Raw genomic sequence first — 17,814 nt, 5'->3', positions numbered from 1 at the left:
TTATATAAAAATAATTTTATAAAATCAACGGTAAGTAGCAGTGCAATGTATTGTGAACTAAGTCCTTGCGGGAAAGCATGTGAAGCTTTCTCCCGGTTCACTGTGGGGGCCCCCAACTAGAGCAGGCAATTAATCGATTTGATTGAAAAATGTGCGATTTTACCCATTTCGATGACAAGAAGATATGGGAGGGTAAAACATCCGTTGATCCTCATTCAATACCGGCCAAAGTCGGATCTCTCTGCTTGTGTCAAATATTTATGTACCCTCTTCTAAGTGGCAGATGTAAAGCTTCAAATATGTACGATTTTAATGAAATTTGAATCACATGTATAAGAAACTAATTCAAAGAGTTTTCGAACATTTGAAACTTTTCCTGACTACATTAGGGAGCAAAGTATAAGCTAAGTTAACAGCATAGTAAAACGTACACATTGGTAATCATCATTCAATCCCGAGCAACATCGGGTAATAATCATGTTGTCACACCGGCTCTCCTTAGATCACTGAAGTTAAGCAACGTCGAGCCTGGTCACAGGTATGACTATTCAGAAATACCAGCCTCTGTATGTAGGAGAGCTTCAACATCTTGCAGGAACTGCAAAAATTTAACACCGTCATCTCCTCTGACCGGTATATACATGCGACTATGGACCGTTTGTAAACTTGATATTCTTATAAAATTTCATCCAACGGGGTAAGCTGGTTCAACCTATATAGGGTGAATGCTACTGGCGTACATAACATTGGGTTTCCTTCTAGTAAGTTTATATATTTGTGAGTTGGAAGAGGAACTTAGTTTTAACTTATTTAGTATATATTATTTAGCTTTATCACTGAGTTTTAAAAATTGTGCCTACTTTTATAGCTACATTATTTTTAACATGTATTATTTAACTAGCATTTCAGTCCGGCGTTGCCCAGGTGTTTGGAGGTGTATGTTGAGCAAAAAAAAAGAAAAAGCGGTCAATTTTTTTTTAACTTTGACCCCTATTATGACCCCTTAACATTTGGGACTCATACAAGTCATTAAGTTAGATCCATATGCAAGGAACCTATATCTAAAATCTCAAGTGTTTAGACCCGAAATTGTCAGAGGAATTTGGTAGAGTTCTCAAAGTTCAAAACGTTGAGCTTTGACCCATTAGCAGCCAAATTTCTGGCCGAAAACCGATCACAAAGATTTTCCCCACTCTCAGTACCCTGTATATCAAATTTCGAGTCTGTAGTCTGAAAATTGACAGAGTTATTTCGTAGGCAAATGTATACACACACACACACACACACACACACATGTTCACTTTTATATATATAATAGATTTAATATATAGCAGAATCACATTTACACATCGGTTCTCGCCAGATTACCAGAGTTAAGCAATGATTAACCTGGCCAGTACCAGATGAGTAACCATTTGGGAAGGCTAGGCGCTGTATGTGCTGTGCCGAGTCGTAAAAATTTCCAGCTTGGTATCTGGGGGCGCGTTTAACTCACTGTGCGAGATGCACCACCGAATCAAGACAGAAAGCAACAGGAAATTGCCTTCTTTACTTGTCTTCCCGAGATTACAATTTGGAAAGCCGTGGTCGCCGACGCTGTTAAAAACAGCAGTGCTGCTGCTGCTGCTGATGATGATGGTGATGATGATTTGGATTATTCGGATTACTGTGGTCATTTTGAATGTTAATTTAAAAATATTTCGGCCTGTGTCACTCCGGCCTTCTACTGGCGTATCTTGTTGAACTCGGTAATATTTCTATTAGTATTCTGCAGAGAAAGAAGCATTTATTTAATTAACAAAGGGAGAGTAGCATGTTCTTGATTCATCAGCCATCAATGGGTAGAAGTCTAAAGTAATTCATAATTGTATTCTGAGTATCCTCCACACAAAGGATTGAATCTTCAATGTACAGAACAGTGTCATTTATAACTGAATTGTATCTAATCTATTCTTGTGGAATGAGGGTGTGCTACCTCAGTGGATTAAATACCAAATAATCTAAAAAAAAAAAATACAAATTATCAATCCTCATCCAAACAATTCAAAAACAAAATGTTATTTTTAGTTGTACATTATGAATTCATTTGTTTATTTTATTTCACTTTGCTTATTTTTAACTTTTCATCCATTAATTTAGTTTCTTTTATTTGTTCATTGTGTTACAAAGCGTGTGAGCGCATATATAAATGCATGCAAAGTGACGTCACTAGTTGAGAAAAAGGACTATGAAAAAGAGAAAGGATGATCACGAGAGAAGGAGATAACGTTTTAGATCTCGTGAAAGATGTGAAGAACGTTCTAGACCCCGTGAATGACATCACGGCTGTACTAATGAGGAAATAAATTTTCTTGCTACAAAAAACAAGCAAGTTGGAGTTATTTCCCATTCTTTGTCTTGATCTCCTTTGTGACTGAAACTGCACATAACATGTATTAATCCCCAGACAATGTCATAATTGTAATCCATGTTCCTTCAGAATTTCAAATCATTGGTTTTAAAATTGCTTAGTAAGAATTGTTTTCATGACCTCATTCAGATATGTTATGCCTGTGTGCCTAGAACAGGGAATGGAAACCCATTAAATATAGGGGAGGCAATTAGCTGTGCAGTGTATCTTGACTTTTTTTAAAATTTCATCAGCTAACATACACAGGCGACTATTTTTAGTTATCATCGCCTGGCTCCATAAGATTTTCTGTTTTGGATTGCCTATTCTTCTGGTTAGCTGCATTTCTATTACATTCTATTTTAGATAGTTGTAATCGAGTTGTTAACTTGATGAGCCAGAGGAAACCCACTTGAGAATTGGATATGATCAACTGATAGGGTTCCAATCTTTTATCTAAAAGCACACTGTTCTGAAAAGGTATTGAGTAGTGTTGGGACGATTAATTGGAAAATTGGAAATCAGAAAAATTAGAACTTTTGCTTATCGGAATCAGAAAAATTTGAGTCTAATTTCCGATTCCAAAACGATTCTTTTAAAATAAAAATCGAGACAAAAATGTAATTTATTTATTAGAAGCTGTTCATTTACAACATAAGACAAACGGCCAAAGAATGGGTTATAAATACCATTCCCAGATTTTATATTAATTATCAGAGTTTAATTTGTTTTTTTATTAGTCAATTACTGCAAACAAAGTAAACATTCTATAGTTAGCTTGCTTATTCCCTTTGTAAACCTTTTTCGCACTAATTCGCTAAACGTCTATATTCCTCCTCTCTGAGAGTTCCCAGTTGATTATTAAAATATTTAACGTATTTTGGACAAGGTTTTTCAAATTCGTTGGCGCCGATCTACACTGTCTGTCATTGGCTTCTTCTAAGATGATTAATGTTTATGGTATTTCTTATCTTTGAACAAAAATTTAGATGAAAATATAACAATGAGTCTATCCAAATCTTCAAGATACATAAAAGGAAAACATGTAGAAGTTTTTCAATATAAATAGGAAATTATATCTACATTTAAAATTATATACCCACTCAAAAAAACAAAAAAAAAAAAACAAAATGAGATTTGAGCATTTAAAACTGTAACTCACAGAATTAAAACAAAACAAAACAAAAAAACGATGAAACAAATATACAGCAAATAAATGTTACCAATGGCTGGATTCTTTTATTCAGTGGGGTAAGTTTGTTGATGTTTACACTTATTTAAAAGCGTGTTTTTTGTTCCAAATAAAAACTTAGTGTCCTCTCTATTGAGTTTGAATAAAAAGAATGGCTGCCCCATAAACTCTGCACAAGGACCCTTCATAATCAGTCCAAATCGAAAATTAAACAAACTCTAGTAGAAATGCATCAAATAAATGTCAACAATTAAGCGAAAATATTATGTATATTATATTATTATTATATTAGTATTTTGTTTGAGTTTTCATTTTTGAGTAATTAAACGATTAAAAAGTTAGAATGGGCCGGAAATAATTCTCATTTTACATTAAATTTATGTGCAAACTGTTTTCCTACTTGAAATTCTAAAATGATTTTTTTTCCTTCCGCCACCTAGTCATTTGAAAAGAAAGCATAGTCTTATTTTGTGGGAACGATTTCGCTATAGACGTGAATCTATTTGATATTCTTTTTCGTCGTCTTCTTCTTCTTTTCATCATCAACATCATCTTGTTTCCTCTATTTTCAATAACTATCATTCTAATAATCGACCAAATCTTTGCTTGTGAGAAAAATATGAACTTTTCCCTATAGAGGGAATGTAAAGAATAGTTTACAGAGCCCATTCCTAATGTTAAGAATGGTTTTCTAAACAATAACATTATTATGTAGAAACTCATTCTTGACATGGGACGGGCTTTTTTAACTTATCTGTTCCTACACTGTTCTTTACCAATCATTGATTCTGTTTAATAGTTTACAAAAATTTCAATTAGCATTAACGACGAACACATACAAATTGAGGTTTGTTTTAAAAGAAAACCAAATCTTGTCTCACAGTTTTCAATTAATTACAACGAAAATGTTTGAGAAAAATATTTAAAACGACTTACTCTTGTAATATACGTCCCCACTGACAAGTATAATTTTTAAGTTTTACAAACTATATGCAAATATTACATGAAAGGTTTTCAGTCATTTGAATATTCTTACAAAACATGAAATCTCTAATTAAATAGTTAGAAATTTTAAAAGAATCACAATCGATACTTGTATTGGAATCCTGAATTTAGAACAGAATCGGTAATTGTATTGGAAGCAGGATAAATTTTAGCATCGTACCATCACTAGTAGTGAGGTTTCTCAAAATTGACGTAAACTGTCACAAATTCCTTAACTCTTTGTGACATGGTCTTTCACTTTGATTTAATGTCCTGAAGATTTTACGAGGATATATGATTATAAATTGCCACTTAAAGCCACAAAGAGAGAAATAAATAGTGAAAAGCAACAGAAACGTATTAGAGGTTTGGACCCTTTATCCAATAAAATAATAGGCTGTCACTGAAAAGCTATTTCTATAATGTTTAGCTAAAAGCTTTCAAATGGGGAAAGAGACATGCTTGAATATGTCAACATCTACATGGAATGGCATATTTACTGCAAATGGTTACCAAGGAAAAAGACCGGTTTGTAAACACAAGTTTACAAGGTCAAACTGACATTTTTGTCCACCGATTTATCGAAGAGGGGTCTATGTTTTCAGTGGCGTCCGTGCACCGGTGCATGTGTCCATTTGTCCGGACGATTGCCAGATAACCGTCTATTAGTTTTTTCCTGAAATTTTGCCACAGATTTAATTTCATTAAATAGATGTACACTGTAAAAAACATTTTTTGAGAAAATTCCTATTGCATCACCAGTGACTCAAAAGAGGTCAAAAATGCCCCAATGACATGTTTTGCCCCATAACTTTTGATCCATCGTTTAGATTTTTCTGAGACTTGGCCAAAATTTGGAGCCCATTGGTCTTAATATAAGTTTAGTATGGGTGACCCTGGCAAAATTTTGGTTAGCGTCTCTGGGGACTTTCAGTACTAAAAACGCCCCTTTTGTGGCTCTTTTTTCATATTTCTCAACAAAATCTTGATATATCTAACTATATAGTGTGTTTTCACGGTGGTCAACTCAAGTATACATGTGTTAAGGCATGTAATTGCACCGTTTGTTCATTTTCACTGGGATTCGGCGTTCTCAAGAGCTCAAAAGGAGTCACAAATGCCCCAAAATTACAAAAATGACACTTCTTACCCCATAAACTTTGCCCCATCCATTAAATTTTTCTGAAACTTGGTGAAAATGTGAAGGCAACGTTGGCCATTAACACTTCTCACATTCATTATTTCTTCATTATTTTTTGTGGCGTCATCTATCATGCAGCACCTAAGGGGGACCAAGCATGCATAGATTTTTTTTTGTTCTCTTTGCTTGTTCTCTTGGTGGACATTTTATACTTGTAAAATAAAAATTAGGAAACTTTCAGGTTAAAATATGTCAGCATTTATAAATTAAATTAAGGCATTTTTTTTATAATGAACTAGTACAAGGATGATTAAGTAATATGCAATTTGACATCTTGTTCTCACTCCAATTTATGACACAATGCAATTTTACTTCCAAATAATTAAATTATATTTGTACACTGTATCTTGTATCTATAAATTTGTGTAGTTTGTCACAGTGACAATGATATTAAAACCCTAATTTCTTATAAAGATATCTACTTAACTCCTACTGCGGGAAGATGTTGCACACGGCTGGAAGGCTGGAATGTTAAGTGAGTGCACAAGAGGTTACAATCTAATTTTGCCAAAATGTCAGAGTAGCTTCAAATGGGCGCTTTAGGCGATTGCCTGTAAACTGACCTCTTTTCAAAGAGAGGTGGCAAAACTTGGGTGTCCACCTTTCAGGACTACTTAGAACAAATACTTTAGCCCGATGGGACAGGGGCAGAGGAAACGAGTAGCCGAACCCTCTATAGCAGGGGTCTCCAAACTATCAACCACGGATCAGATCAAGATAAGAACAGCCATCTGATGAATCCAAATAATGTGAATAACCAATCCTCATCTCAAAAATGCAGAAACGTCATAAAAATACATTTAAAAAAAAACATAAAAATAATTTTGAAAAATAAAATTCCACTTACTAATATGAAATTATTTTATGGAAGGCGGATGAAGCCACTTGATGTACAGGAACTAAAAAAGAAAAAAAAAAGGTAATTAACACAAAGACAGGTGATACCTATTGACATTAGTCTTGAAAAGTCCAAAGATATAGATAGGAGGAAAACTCTTAGCAGGTAGAGTTCCTCACAGTTTTGGGGGGAAGGACGAATTTTACAGAGGAGGGAACCAAATCTTGAAGCTCAGTCGAGCACCTGCTGTGAAAATAACGTTTGTTCTGTTAGAAAGGGGTTGTGGGGAAGAAAGGGGATCACACGCTGCTAGATTGTGAAACCGATTATGCCTTGTTGGCAGTAAACTACATTGAAATATTCTGTTTAAATTGATTCACGTATCATATTTATTATTATTATATAGCAGCTAAACAATACATTGAATTCCTAGAATTAAGAAATTTATGAAAACAGATTGTCAATTTTATAAATTTATTATTTAAAATTGTCTTTGAGAAAATTGGCTGCTGCCATCGCAGATCAATCTTGCTTATGTTTCTACACACCAAACATCCAAATACTTGCCTACCCTCCTCCCACTCTTGCTATGCCTCTCTTTCTAAGTTCATACCTACTGGCTTCTTTTCCATGTTTTTTTATATACTTGGAAGTCACCACTTATCAAGGCCAGAACGCCATTCGAGAATAAGGAATAATGAATTGAAGATGGTAGTGTAGTAATCATTAATGGTGTAAATTGGGTAGAATTTGATTATATATAAGGACGGATTAACAAGAATTTGTTTACATTAGATTTGAAGACTATCATGTTGTATTCAACCAGAAAGCATGCCAGTGGAACGGTGGTCCAAATGCAGGTATTTCTGGAAAAGAAGCTTTGTTCGTGGAATCTGTGTTTGCATTTAGGCACAGATAGAGTGGTTTCTATGAACTTAACACTACTCCTTTTACAATACCGTCGGATCTTCTTCGACATTTGTCTTTATATGAAAAGTCATTCATATTTGATAAAGTCCGATCTTATTTGCCTGGTATACCGGTTGAATTTGCAGATGTGTTTGTGCCATTATTTTTGCTAGTTTATTGCAATTGCTATCAAGTTATTCTATATACAAATTGTTATGGCATTGAAGAGCAAGTAATAATCAAGATAGTATCATTAAAAAATGTGTATTAACAAAAGTACGTTATAGAAAGTATGCTTCCGATTCGGTAGCCATAACTGCCATCAATAACTGCCGCAATGCTTAGTTGTAAATGCATTTGTGTCTGGGTAAGTTCATCCCTTACCTAAATGGTAGATCGACCAACACCATAACATTAACCTTTCCTAAATGGGATATAAAAATAACTGCGCCTCATCGAATTATCTTAAAATTGTATTTCTGTATATGCAGGTGAATAAGATAATATAAAATTCGAAAAAAAAATTTAAATAAAAAAAAATAAAGAGAAAACCCCATCTAAATGGGAAGACAAACATATGTAAAATTAAGACAGGAAAGAGTAATTAATTGTACCTACAATTATCTAAGCAGTAATTTCAATTAATGTCCTTGATTAGTATTCATGTTTGATGCTTACCTTGTCTGATTTGCCAAATGTGGACCTAATCAGCCATGATCTGTACTTTTCGAATTGTTCAAGAGATTCCTAATGAGACACGATTGTCAACTGTCAGTATCGACTCCAGTCTGTGATTTATGAATGAATGATCACATCAAAAGTAAAACTAGAAAAACTAAAAACAATAGAAACGAAATCGGTTCTTTTATGGCTGTCTTAGCTTTCGCCATGCAACAATAGTATCGAGATACTCACCAAGGTCCTTTGCTCATTTCTTTGTCTCTCCCACCCAGTGCCAGACATACATCGAGAGTGATTTAATTCCCAGACATGAAACCCAGATTGATAGACACATATAATAACCTAATTGACTGACCAATTTCATCTTGGCTGATGACTAATTTACATCAGATCAATTTCCTAGCTTAGTTTTGCAAGTATATGACTGGAAATTAGAAATGGAAGTGATGGAACCGTTACAGATGCAGACTATGGATTTAGTATGCCGGATTTAGCTTCCACCAGTGCTATGAAATCACTTTTTAAAATAACTTTGGGAAAGGTATAAATCTATCTCTTCTGTTCCTAGTAGGATGAACTAGACCCTCAATCCTGGATTGAGTCACTAGTCTAGAAGAAGGAAAACAATAACACTGTTTCTCGCCTTTAGAACACATTACTGTATTACTACTTCCCTGCTGAGTATAATATCGTTTTATGCAAACCCAATGCCAAAGCAAATGTACCATAAAGTGCTTCATAAGTAGGAAACCAGTTCATAACATTGAACATTGTTAGTAATCTCTTGGTGTTCTTCATCTTTCGGCTGACAATCATTCTATCTCATTAACCCATATACTTTAGTGGTACTTTGTCGCCGTAAATGATGATCACATATTAAGAAATAAAAAAAATAGGTAATATTCGCTTATCTCAGCATTCGGTCATAAAAAATCAACCACCTGCTTTTTACTCCATTTTAAATTAGATTAATTTACTCCAAATTAAACCAAATATAACTCACATCACTAACCATTACGACTAGTTTCTCATTCCCAAATTCATAATGATCGGTTAATTAGTTTAGGCGTAAATCGTGTACATAGAAATATATAAATAAATACACATACTTATATATATATAGATAGATAGAACAACTAATCTCTACTATTATATAAAAATGTGTGTGTGTGTGTGTGTGTGTGTGTGTGTGTGTGTGTGTGTGTGTGTGTGTGCATGAATTCGTTCTGTATAGACTCCGCAATGGTTGGGCTAATTTTTATAAAATTTAACACAAATATACTTTATATATCTAGCAGTGCATTTAGATAGGTTTTGTCTTCAATAAGTATCAATAATCAAAATAATCTGATGAAAGAAGGAACAGGCGATTTTGATCAAAGTTAACACCTTATACAGCCTAACATCACAAGTTCATTTAAGAAGATTTGTTTTCACACAATCAGAAAGACCAGCATATAAAATCAACAGTGGGTTCTTAAATATTACAGAGATGCGTTCGAAATCAATGTTGAACCATGATACTTTACTTTTTCATTTAAAACTTTAATTCAAGCCGTTATATATCAAAGTAATTTTATAAAACCAACAGTGTATTCTCTACAGTGCAATATAGACTATAATATATTATGGACTAAATCACTGTTGGGGGCCGTATGCGAAGCTTCCAATAGTGTACCGCGATGGGTCCCCAACTAGAGCAGGTAATCAATTTGATTGAAAAATGTAGGATTACACCGATCTTGATAGCTATAAAAATATGAGCGTTACTTTATGTACTTGTGCGAAGAATCTTATTTATTATCTAATTACAATACAAATCAGAAATATCTGAATTTTCAAATAAGAAAGCGTACCTATATTATATCTGCTTAAATCCATTAAAAAATACACCCATAACCATTCAATTAATTAATTCACCATTCAATCCCGGGCAAGGTTGCGTCTCCCTGCTTGTAGTGAAATAAATGCGGAATAGAAAGACTTACTTCAAATCGATGTCGTTCCTCTAACAACTTTAAGGACATTTTTAAAATCTCTTCGGAAAAAACGACAGTAACAGCAAGAGAAAGTACGAGAATGAACATTAAATATTTAAATGTTAGAATTTAAAATTCGAAGGGTTCATGACATTCAGGCGAGAGGAAGTTAAAACAAAAAAATATACTTTCTGTACTCAGATAGTTGTTGAAACAATCTTGATTTCACGAATGCCATTCGCACTGCAAAAAATCATAGCTTTGATCTTAAAGTGAATTAGGCGGTAAGACCCTAATATAGGAGGATTATGGGTGTAGAATAACACGTTGTTTTGTATTATTTCAAGATATACTTGAACCCAAAGTAGTATTACTAGTCTTAGTCCCATCTTTAGATCAATAGAATATTTATTTACAGACGTATTGATGAACACTTTTAGTTATGATTATTAGTGTTTATTGCTCGTAATATAACCTTACATTACATGAATGTCTCTTAGACATGTTCTCGAGTGCTAAAAGTCTCTCTGTACAAGGGTTTGTCAGGACAACCTGGCATGAAAACACTTCCTTTCCACAGGTAAACGCTGACTACATATTCAAAATAACATAATATTCAAAGCACAAAAAAAAATCCCTTTCGGGTGGTTAACCTACACTGGTTAATATGATGATTGGTACATCTTTTTTTAAATGTTTATATTTTTTTAAGTAATTTAATACCGGGAAACGCCAGGTACATCTGCTATTAACTTATATTTTAAACTTTAAACTAACAGAAAACAATGATGGCCAGAGTCTTTATAGAAATTCTTGGACGTATCTTACATGAAATGTGCCATTGAAGCTTCGTTTTCACCAATGATTTTACTATCCTGAAATGTGACCGACCGTCTGGCAATCGAAGTCTCTCATAAAAATGCGTGGACGTATGTAAAAAAAAAAAAAAAATTAAATCAAATTTGCTTTTGTTTTCTGCTTTGACTAAACTTCCTCATAACAAGGAAGATATGTTAAAAATGAAAAACTAAACCAATTTACTTGAGGATATCAAAAAATAAAAATAAAGTAACGCAAAAGTCAGTTCAAATGAAAAAAAAAATTGAATTTTAAAAGAATAATAATGTAAGAAAGATCAAGACAAAATGTAGAACAATTTTTTTTTCAAAATTATTGAAACAAAAAATAATTAGATAAACAAACTTGCATCAACACATGTCGACTTACATAACCCAATATTGTCACATTATCTGACACTCTACCAGACTAGAATTGTGCGGCATGGGATGGAATTAGTTTTGTTTCTTTCACATATCTGTTAAAATGACTACTTTCAGTTGATATGTTGGATACAACATCGATTGTTGGACAACTTAAACAAAAGAAGTGCAGGAGGGATAAAGGATAAGAGGAAGCGAGAATCAGAATATGATTTGTGGATGAAAAGATATTTCGTTGGTTGGTTTTGTTTTACGGCATATCAACCGTTTTCATATTATTTAATGCCGAATCCAAAGATTTTGAAGAAAATTTTTTTAATAGAATATATTTGTTGTTTTCAAGTCTGTTGCTATTTAACCCATAGTTGGAACCCTAACAGGTACTACCACTCCGGATCAGAGTGGACCTGAGAGCAATGGCAATTAAAGGGTGGCTCCACACTCCCCAAAGCTCGCAAGCTGGGGCCTCGCCACTGGATATAGTTTAAGGTCATTGAAAAGATATTTTATTTATAGTGTAACAAAACTGTGGGTAAAAACACTACATAATGTAACAGAAATGTGTTAACAAATTTTTATGTTAATACGTCACTATCTACTAAGGGCAACCGCTACTCAAGGATAATTGTTTGTTGAATTATGAGCAATTCTATGAGAGGCTTGTAAACGATTAATAGAATGGACAAAATTTGATTACATAAGAGCTCAAATGTTTTTTTTTTTATCTTAGCGAATGGGGAGATTGGAGGCAGGGTGCCTTAAAAGAAGAGGGAAAACTAAAAACGAAGGTCAGAAATTACGTGATTACCGCCCAGAAGAGTGGTTTGGTCTTTTAGTCCCTGGACATTGACAAGATACATAATAAGGCAATCTCCTTGCCAGTGGCCAGTTGACCCAGGTGGCTAAACTTGATCTATTTAAATATGTAAGCATGGTATAGTGAATAAAGTACTTAGTAAAATAAGGTTGTAAAGTTAAACTCTTCTGGAGGTTGACGGTTCATCCCCACTGTGGGCAATTCTCAAAATACAATTGCAAATTACTGAGAACTACTCTGCCATAGCTGACGAAACGCGTGTATGCTACTCCCGTGGATAAATAAAGGTATTTGTTCGAAATTCTACACAGACTCTAGAGTTTACTGAAAGATTTCCGAGTTTGACAAGATGCACCTGAAGAAGATCGGAGGTTATATCAGTCAAATTTTTGTGAAAATAGTATTCAAGATGAGAATAATATCCCGAAAAATCAAAATAATATGATTAAAACTCTTTAAGATCAAACTGACGCCCGCATGCTTCTCAAAGAACACTTAAATTCAACAGTTTTGACGAAATCTAGATTACATCTAAATAGTTTGGATGTATAATGTTTATGCATCTACAACGGTAAGAAAGCTGCCAATAAAATTGAACTTGCAACCGACTATGTTGTAGTCTGTAGAGAAGTATTTCCGTAAGTATGTATTTCACAGATGGGAAGTTATTTCCAGTGTGTTATGTAGACTCTGCTATTGAAATGAACTCCTGGCTTACTTACGAAAAACGACCATTCTGATTACCTGTCTGAAAACCTGTCAATATTTAAGGTGATTTTGTGTTGTCACTTCCCTTAGGTCCTCTAAAGTTATTTCCTCTGGATGAAAGTTCATTTCCTTACACCATTCGTATGACATTCAAACATTATCATGTGAGGAATGGCCGCCATATTGAATGAGATGAAAGGGGAGATTACAATAGCAAAAATGGCTGGAATAAAAAGTGATTAATACAGCAGAAAGTAAAAAAAAAAAAAAACATTTAGGAAATGAAACCTGAAAAACATGAAACGATGAGAAAAGAATAAGGAAATTGGGATTCGTCTGGGATGAAACATTAGTAGAAGCCATGAAAAGGATAAAAGATTGCTTGGGAAATAGTTGTTTAATTCTAAGAAAGTCATGATAGACTTCAGTGAATGGCATCAGCTGAGCTTTCAGGTCAAGTATTTTGCTGTTTTTCTAGGTCGCTTTCTCTTGTACCTCTTTCTCTTTCAAGCTCCTTCTTTTTCCTTTGTCTATTTTTCCTCTTTATTTCTTTCGTTTATCCAATTTAAACGCTTCTCTTTCTTACACTCCACTGCTTTTCTTTTATCATTCTCTTTTGACTCTTCTCTTTTAATCTCTCTCTCTCAATCTTTCTCTCTCTCTCTCTCAATCTTTCCCTAAATTTCTCTCTCCCTCTCTCTCCCAATCTCTCTATTTTCATGTTCCCTTATGTCTTTCTATCTCTCCTATTCCTACTCGTCTCTTCTTTCGATATCTGGTGTTTATGTTCGTGGCACTGTGTCTGGCTTCAGAGTGTGTATTTTAATGGCAATGGTGTTTTTGAAAAGTATCAAGAACAACGCTCATATACAGTAATATTGTAACTAAATTGATAAATTAAAAAGATGGGTAAAAACATGCATGCTACAAACGAGTCACGGTTTATTTAACAACGCGATTATATGAACGAAACGTTACTTAAGAAAAGAAACATTAGTTAAGCAACGAAACATATTAATATATCAACAAGGAATAGTACCCGTCCCAGGAAAAGTGAATAATTGAAAAAAAAAAGGAATATAATATATTATGTACTCTTACGAAGATTAAGATCGACATATAGTGATACTAAGCCTTATGTCTAGACTTATTATTCCAATTGCTGACGCGATTCTCTATCTATATAAAAGCCAAGTACGTCCAAGGATGGAGTACTGCTGCCACATCTTGGCAGGAGCTGTTAAAAACAGCCTATCCTGCCTTGACAAAGTAAAAATAGACTTCGTGGCTTAGTGGGGGATGCCCTTTTCTCTTCCCTGCAACCTCTTTCCTACAGAAGAGACGTTGCGAGCCTGTCTTTATTTTATCGTTACTTCCATTGCAAGTGCTCGTCTGATCTTCAATCCCTGGTCCCCCTTCGCCAATCTTTCACGATAAACACCCGTCTAGCTGAAACCACTGTCAAATATTTTCCCCAACTCTTTAGTGTGCCAAAACCAAAACGTAGCTTCTTTCTTAGAAGTGCACGCCAGTGGAACTCTCTTCCGTCTGCCTGTTTCCCACCTGATTACAAGTTGGATGTCTTCAAGTCCATCATAAACAAATTCCTGATGAACCGCCCCCTTTAAGTAAGACACTTTATTAAATCTGCAATACTAACGATTACTACGATACTATCCCATTTATTACTGTACACGCAATAACCATTATCCCCGAGTGGCTTCCGGGCCTTGATAAGTGGTGACTTCCATGTAAAAAAAAAAAAAAGAATCAAAATTCATTGTATGATTTTAATGTTATAAAATTCTAAAATAATAAGAGGTCTAAAGCAAATTTCGAAGAAATTTGTTTAATATTTAATTACAATACAAATAAAAAATATTTGAATTTTCAAATGAAAGGTTGTACCTGTATTATGTATCCGTAAATCTATTTAAAATACCTTTCCCCAACGCATATTTGGAGAATATTTACCAATTGAGGCCTAATTTCTATTGTTAAAATTTAAGAAAAATCGGAAGTATCTGAATTTTGACAAATGACTTCCACCCCGTTTTTCCTTTGAATAAAACTAAACGTAACCCACACTACGACATCTTTGCCTAGATTTCCAAATGTTTCCAAACAAAATTTATAAATCATTAGGATATGCTATATCAAATAACACAAAACAACTTGACTATTAATGCTCCAAATTTTGATTAATAATGTGTATTTGTTTTGTTTGGGTAATAGTTCTTATCTAGGTTGCTATTTTCAAAAAGTTTCAACCGATGTAACCTCCGACCTTCTTCAGGTTCACTGATCGAACTTCGGAATTGTTATGTCAAACTCAGGAACGTATATAGAATTTTGACCTTAGCTCTTTATTTAATCAACCGGAGCAGATTATTCTTGCTTCATTTACTATGACCGAGTAACAGTGTTATTTTTTTTATTTTATATTTAGTTATCATCGTCTGTAGTAATGATTGAACCTTCAACTTCCAGAAGATTGAGATTTAAAACTTAGTTATTAATGCCTTTAACTAGTACATCATGGATAGATTTATTACATCAAAAGTTGGCATGTATTCACAATTCTACAAATGACATTACAGGATTTTTATTTTCGATAGAATTTTAGTCATGTAAAACTGTAACCAACAAATAATGCAAGTTTCTAAAGTGATAATCTTTCTGCCTACAAAACGGAATCTGATCCACAAGGTAGATAACTACACATTTAATTGACAAAAAAAGTTATATAAATATCAAGTGTCTCCAAATTATAGACTTTATTGTAAATCTGAAATTCCTCTAAATCACGATTTTCTCCAGATCTGGAATTTTCACAAATCTAAACGTTATGCATTTACAGAAATTCTTCAAAATTACGTTTTTACACATTATATACGACAAATTGATGTCCCAACAAATGTATAAATACATATAAATCAGGAACTAGATTTGCTCCAAATTATTGTTTTACTAATTATGTACGATAAATTAAGGCACAACGCATGTATGATAAATCACGACAATTGCTCCTGCTAGTTTTCTATTTGTGTGATATTTACACGTCATCCAAGCGATTAAGAACAAAAAGCAACCGATTTTAATTTAAATAAACAGGCATACAGTTATTTTCTTCAGTTAAAAATATTTTGGAGGCTCTCTGGTACAAAACACAAAACAAACAAGAAAAAACAAACAAAAGAAAAAAGCATTAAAAAACAAACATGACTAGGAATTTATTTTTTCAGACTGACAAACCGAGATTTGACGGAATTAAATACTTTTTTATATATTTTCTTTCCGTTGCCATTTTTTGGCAAAAATTTATTAATAAAAACTTATATAAAAAGTAGAAAAGATATTGTACATTTAAAAAAACTTACTATAAAAAACAAAATATATTTAGTATTAAAACAAACTTACTTTAAAACAGAAAAGATATTTACGATTAAAAAACATTGTATAAAACACAGAAAAGATATCTACAATTAAAAAACTTACTATAAAACATGCAAAAGATATTTACGCTTAAAAAATTACTATAAAAACAACAAAGATGTGTATGATAAAAAACTTACTATAAAATACAGAAAAGATATTTACAATAAAAAATTAACAAATATTCTTTCTTTTTGCATTTATTTTAATATTCATCTTTTTTATGAGACAAAATTTAGTTTATTTTTTTACAAAGATTTGTAGCGAAAACATACATTAATAGCAATTTCTTGAGCCTTACATTATTTTGCCTAAATTTCCCTTGCTTGAATATCACAGGAATAGAGAATCAGCAGGAACCGCGTTGTGCCTCATACATTTGCCATGCCTTATTTGTAGTATATAAAAAGCTAAACGGACAAATTTCAGACTTTTCCAAATCTGATTCACACAAAATGACATAAAAATTTAGATGCTTAATTTTGTACTTTCGCAATTGTTATTGTTATATTTTCATCCTGACTTTTATTTCTTACTTTTCATTGTTAAATCATCTTTTCTTTTATCTTCCAGAGATCCACATGGCAGGCAATCAATATGTGGACGTGGGAGACACAATATCGCTCCAGTGCAATGCAACAGGAGTTGATTACATTCCAGAAGATGTGGACTGGTTTAAAGACGGAAATGAAATCCGACAAAATCCTCTGACAAAAATTTTTATCCGAAAATATCAATCAGTAAGTGCGAGGTCCCTTCGCAGTGAGCTTGAGATCAAACACGGTAAAATGTCTGACGCTGGGACATATATTTGCCGCATTTCAGAGATGGACATTGCTAGTCTTAAAGTACATGTTCTAAACGGTAAGGATACTTTTTCTGTATTTTATCATTGTAATAGACAATCAGTGACCCGTTGGGTCACAATCCCTACTTACATTTGTTCATCCCCTGACAAAAGAAGGGTGGACCTGTAAATTCCCCCTTGTTTGTTCGCCCGTTCGTCTGTCCATATCTTTCTCAATAACTATGCCGTGAAATTTTTGAAATTTTGCACAAACCTTAAACAGAATATGAGTAAAAAGTAACGGAATGGATTTTCTGGGAAAACTCAAGTTGCTCCCTTCTTTTCAGGTAAAAATGGCTAAAATTGACGCTTTTGTGCCTTTAAAAAACTTGATGTCTTGGATTTTTATAAAACTTTCTGAAAAGTTGTAACTAACTGATTTCTACATAATTTTGCATGTCTATACTTCGCAATAACTCTTGGGTGTGCTAAAGGGACTCCTTTAGGATTAATAAAAACACTCCATTTTTTTAGACTATTTTACCATACTTGTCAAAAATTGTCTGTTTATATCTGTTTACCAGTTTTGCATGGTGCTGAACTCGAATTTAAATATGTTAAGGCCTTGGGGGCTTTTGGGGTTAAATGGGGGGGGGGAGGCAAATGATGGACTT

General features: G+C 33.5%; 1 protein-coding gene across 1 annotated transcript in view; it reads left to right on the top strand.

Annotated features, from left to right (window-relative positions):
• The window catches only part of LOC145269267 (uncharacterized), a 700,568-nt gene that overhangs the window by 262,921 nt on the left and 419,833 nt on the right, over positions 1–17,814 (top strand). Inside the window, exon 4 of the mRNA XM_080124922.1 lies at positions 16,927–17,217. Within this exon, the coding sequence (XP_079981048.1) occupies positions 16,935–17,217 (283 nt within the window). The 5' untranslated portion in view covers positions 16,927–16,934. The remainder of the gene's footprint in view (positions 1–16,926; positions 17,218–17,814) is intronic.

The sequence above is a fragment of the Euprymna scolopes genome, chromosome 4 (genome assembly GCF_053919585.1).
Source record: "Euprymna scolopes isolate OS-2025 chromosome 4, ASM5391958v1, whole genome shotgun sequence".
Lineage (NCBI taxonomy): Eukaryota > Metazoa > Mollusca > Cephalopoda > Sepiida > Sepiolidae > Euprymna > Euprymna scolopes.
This window is presented reverse-complemented; position numbering and strand designations above follow the sequence as displayed.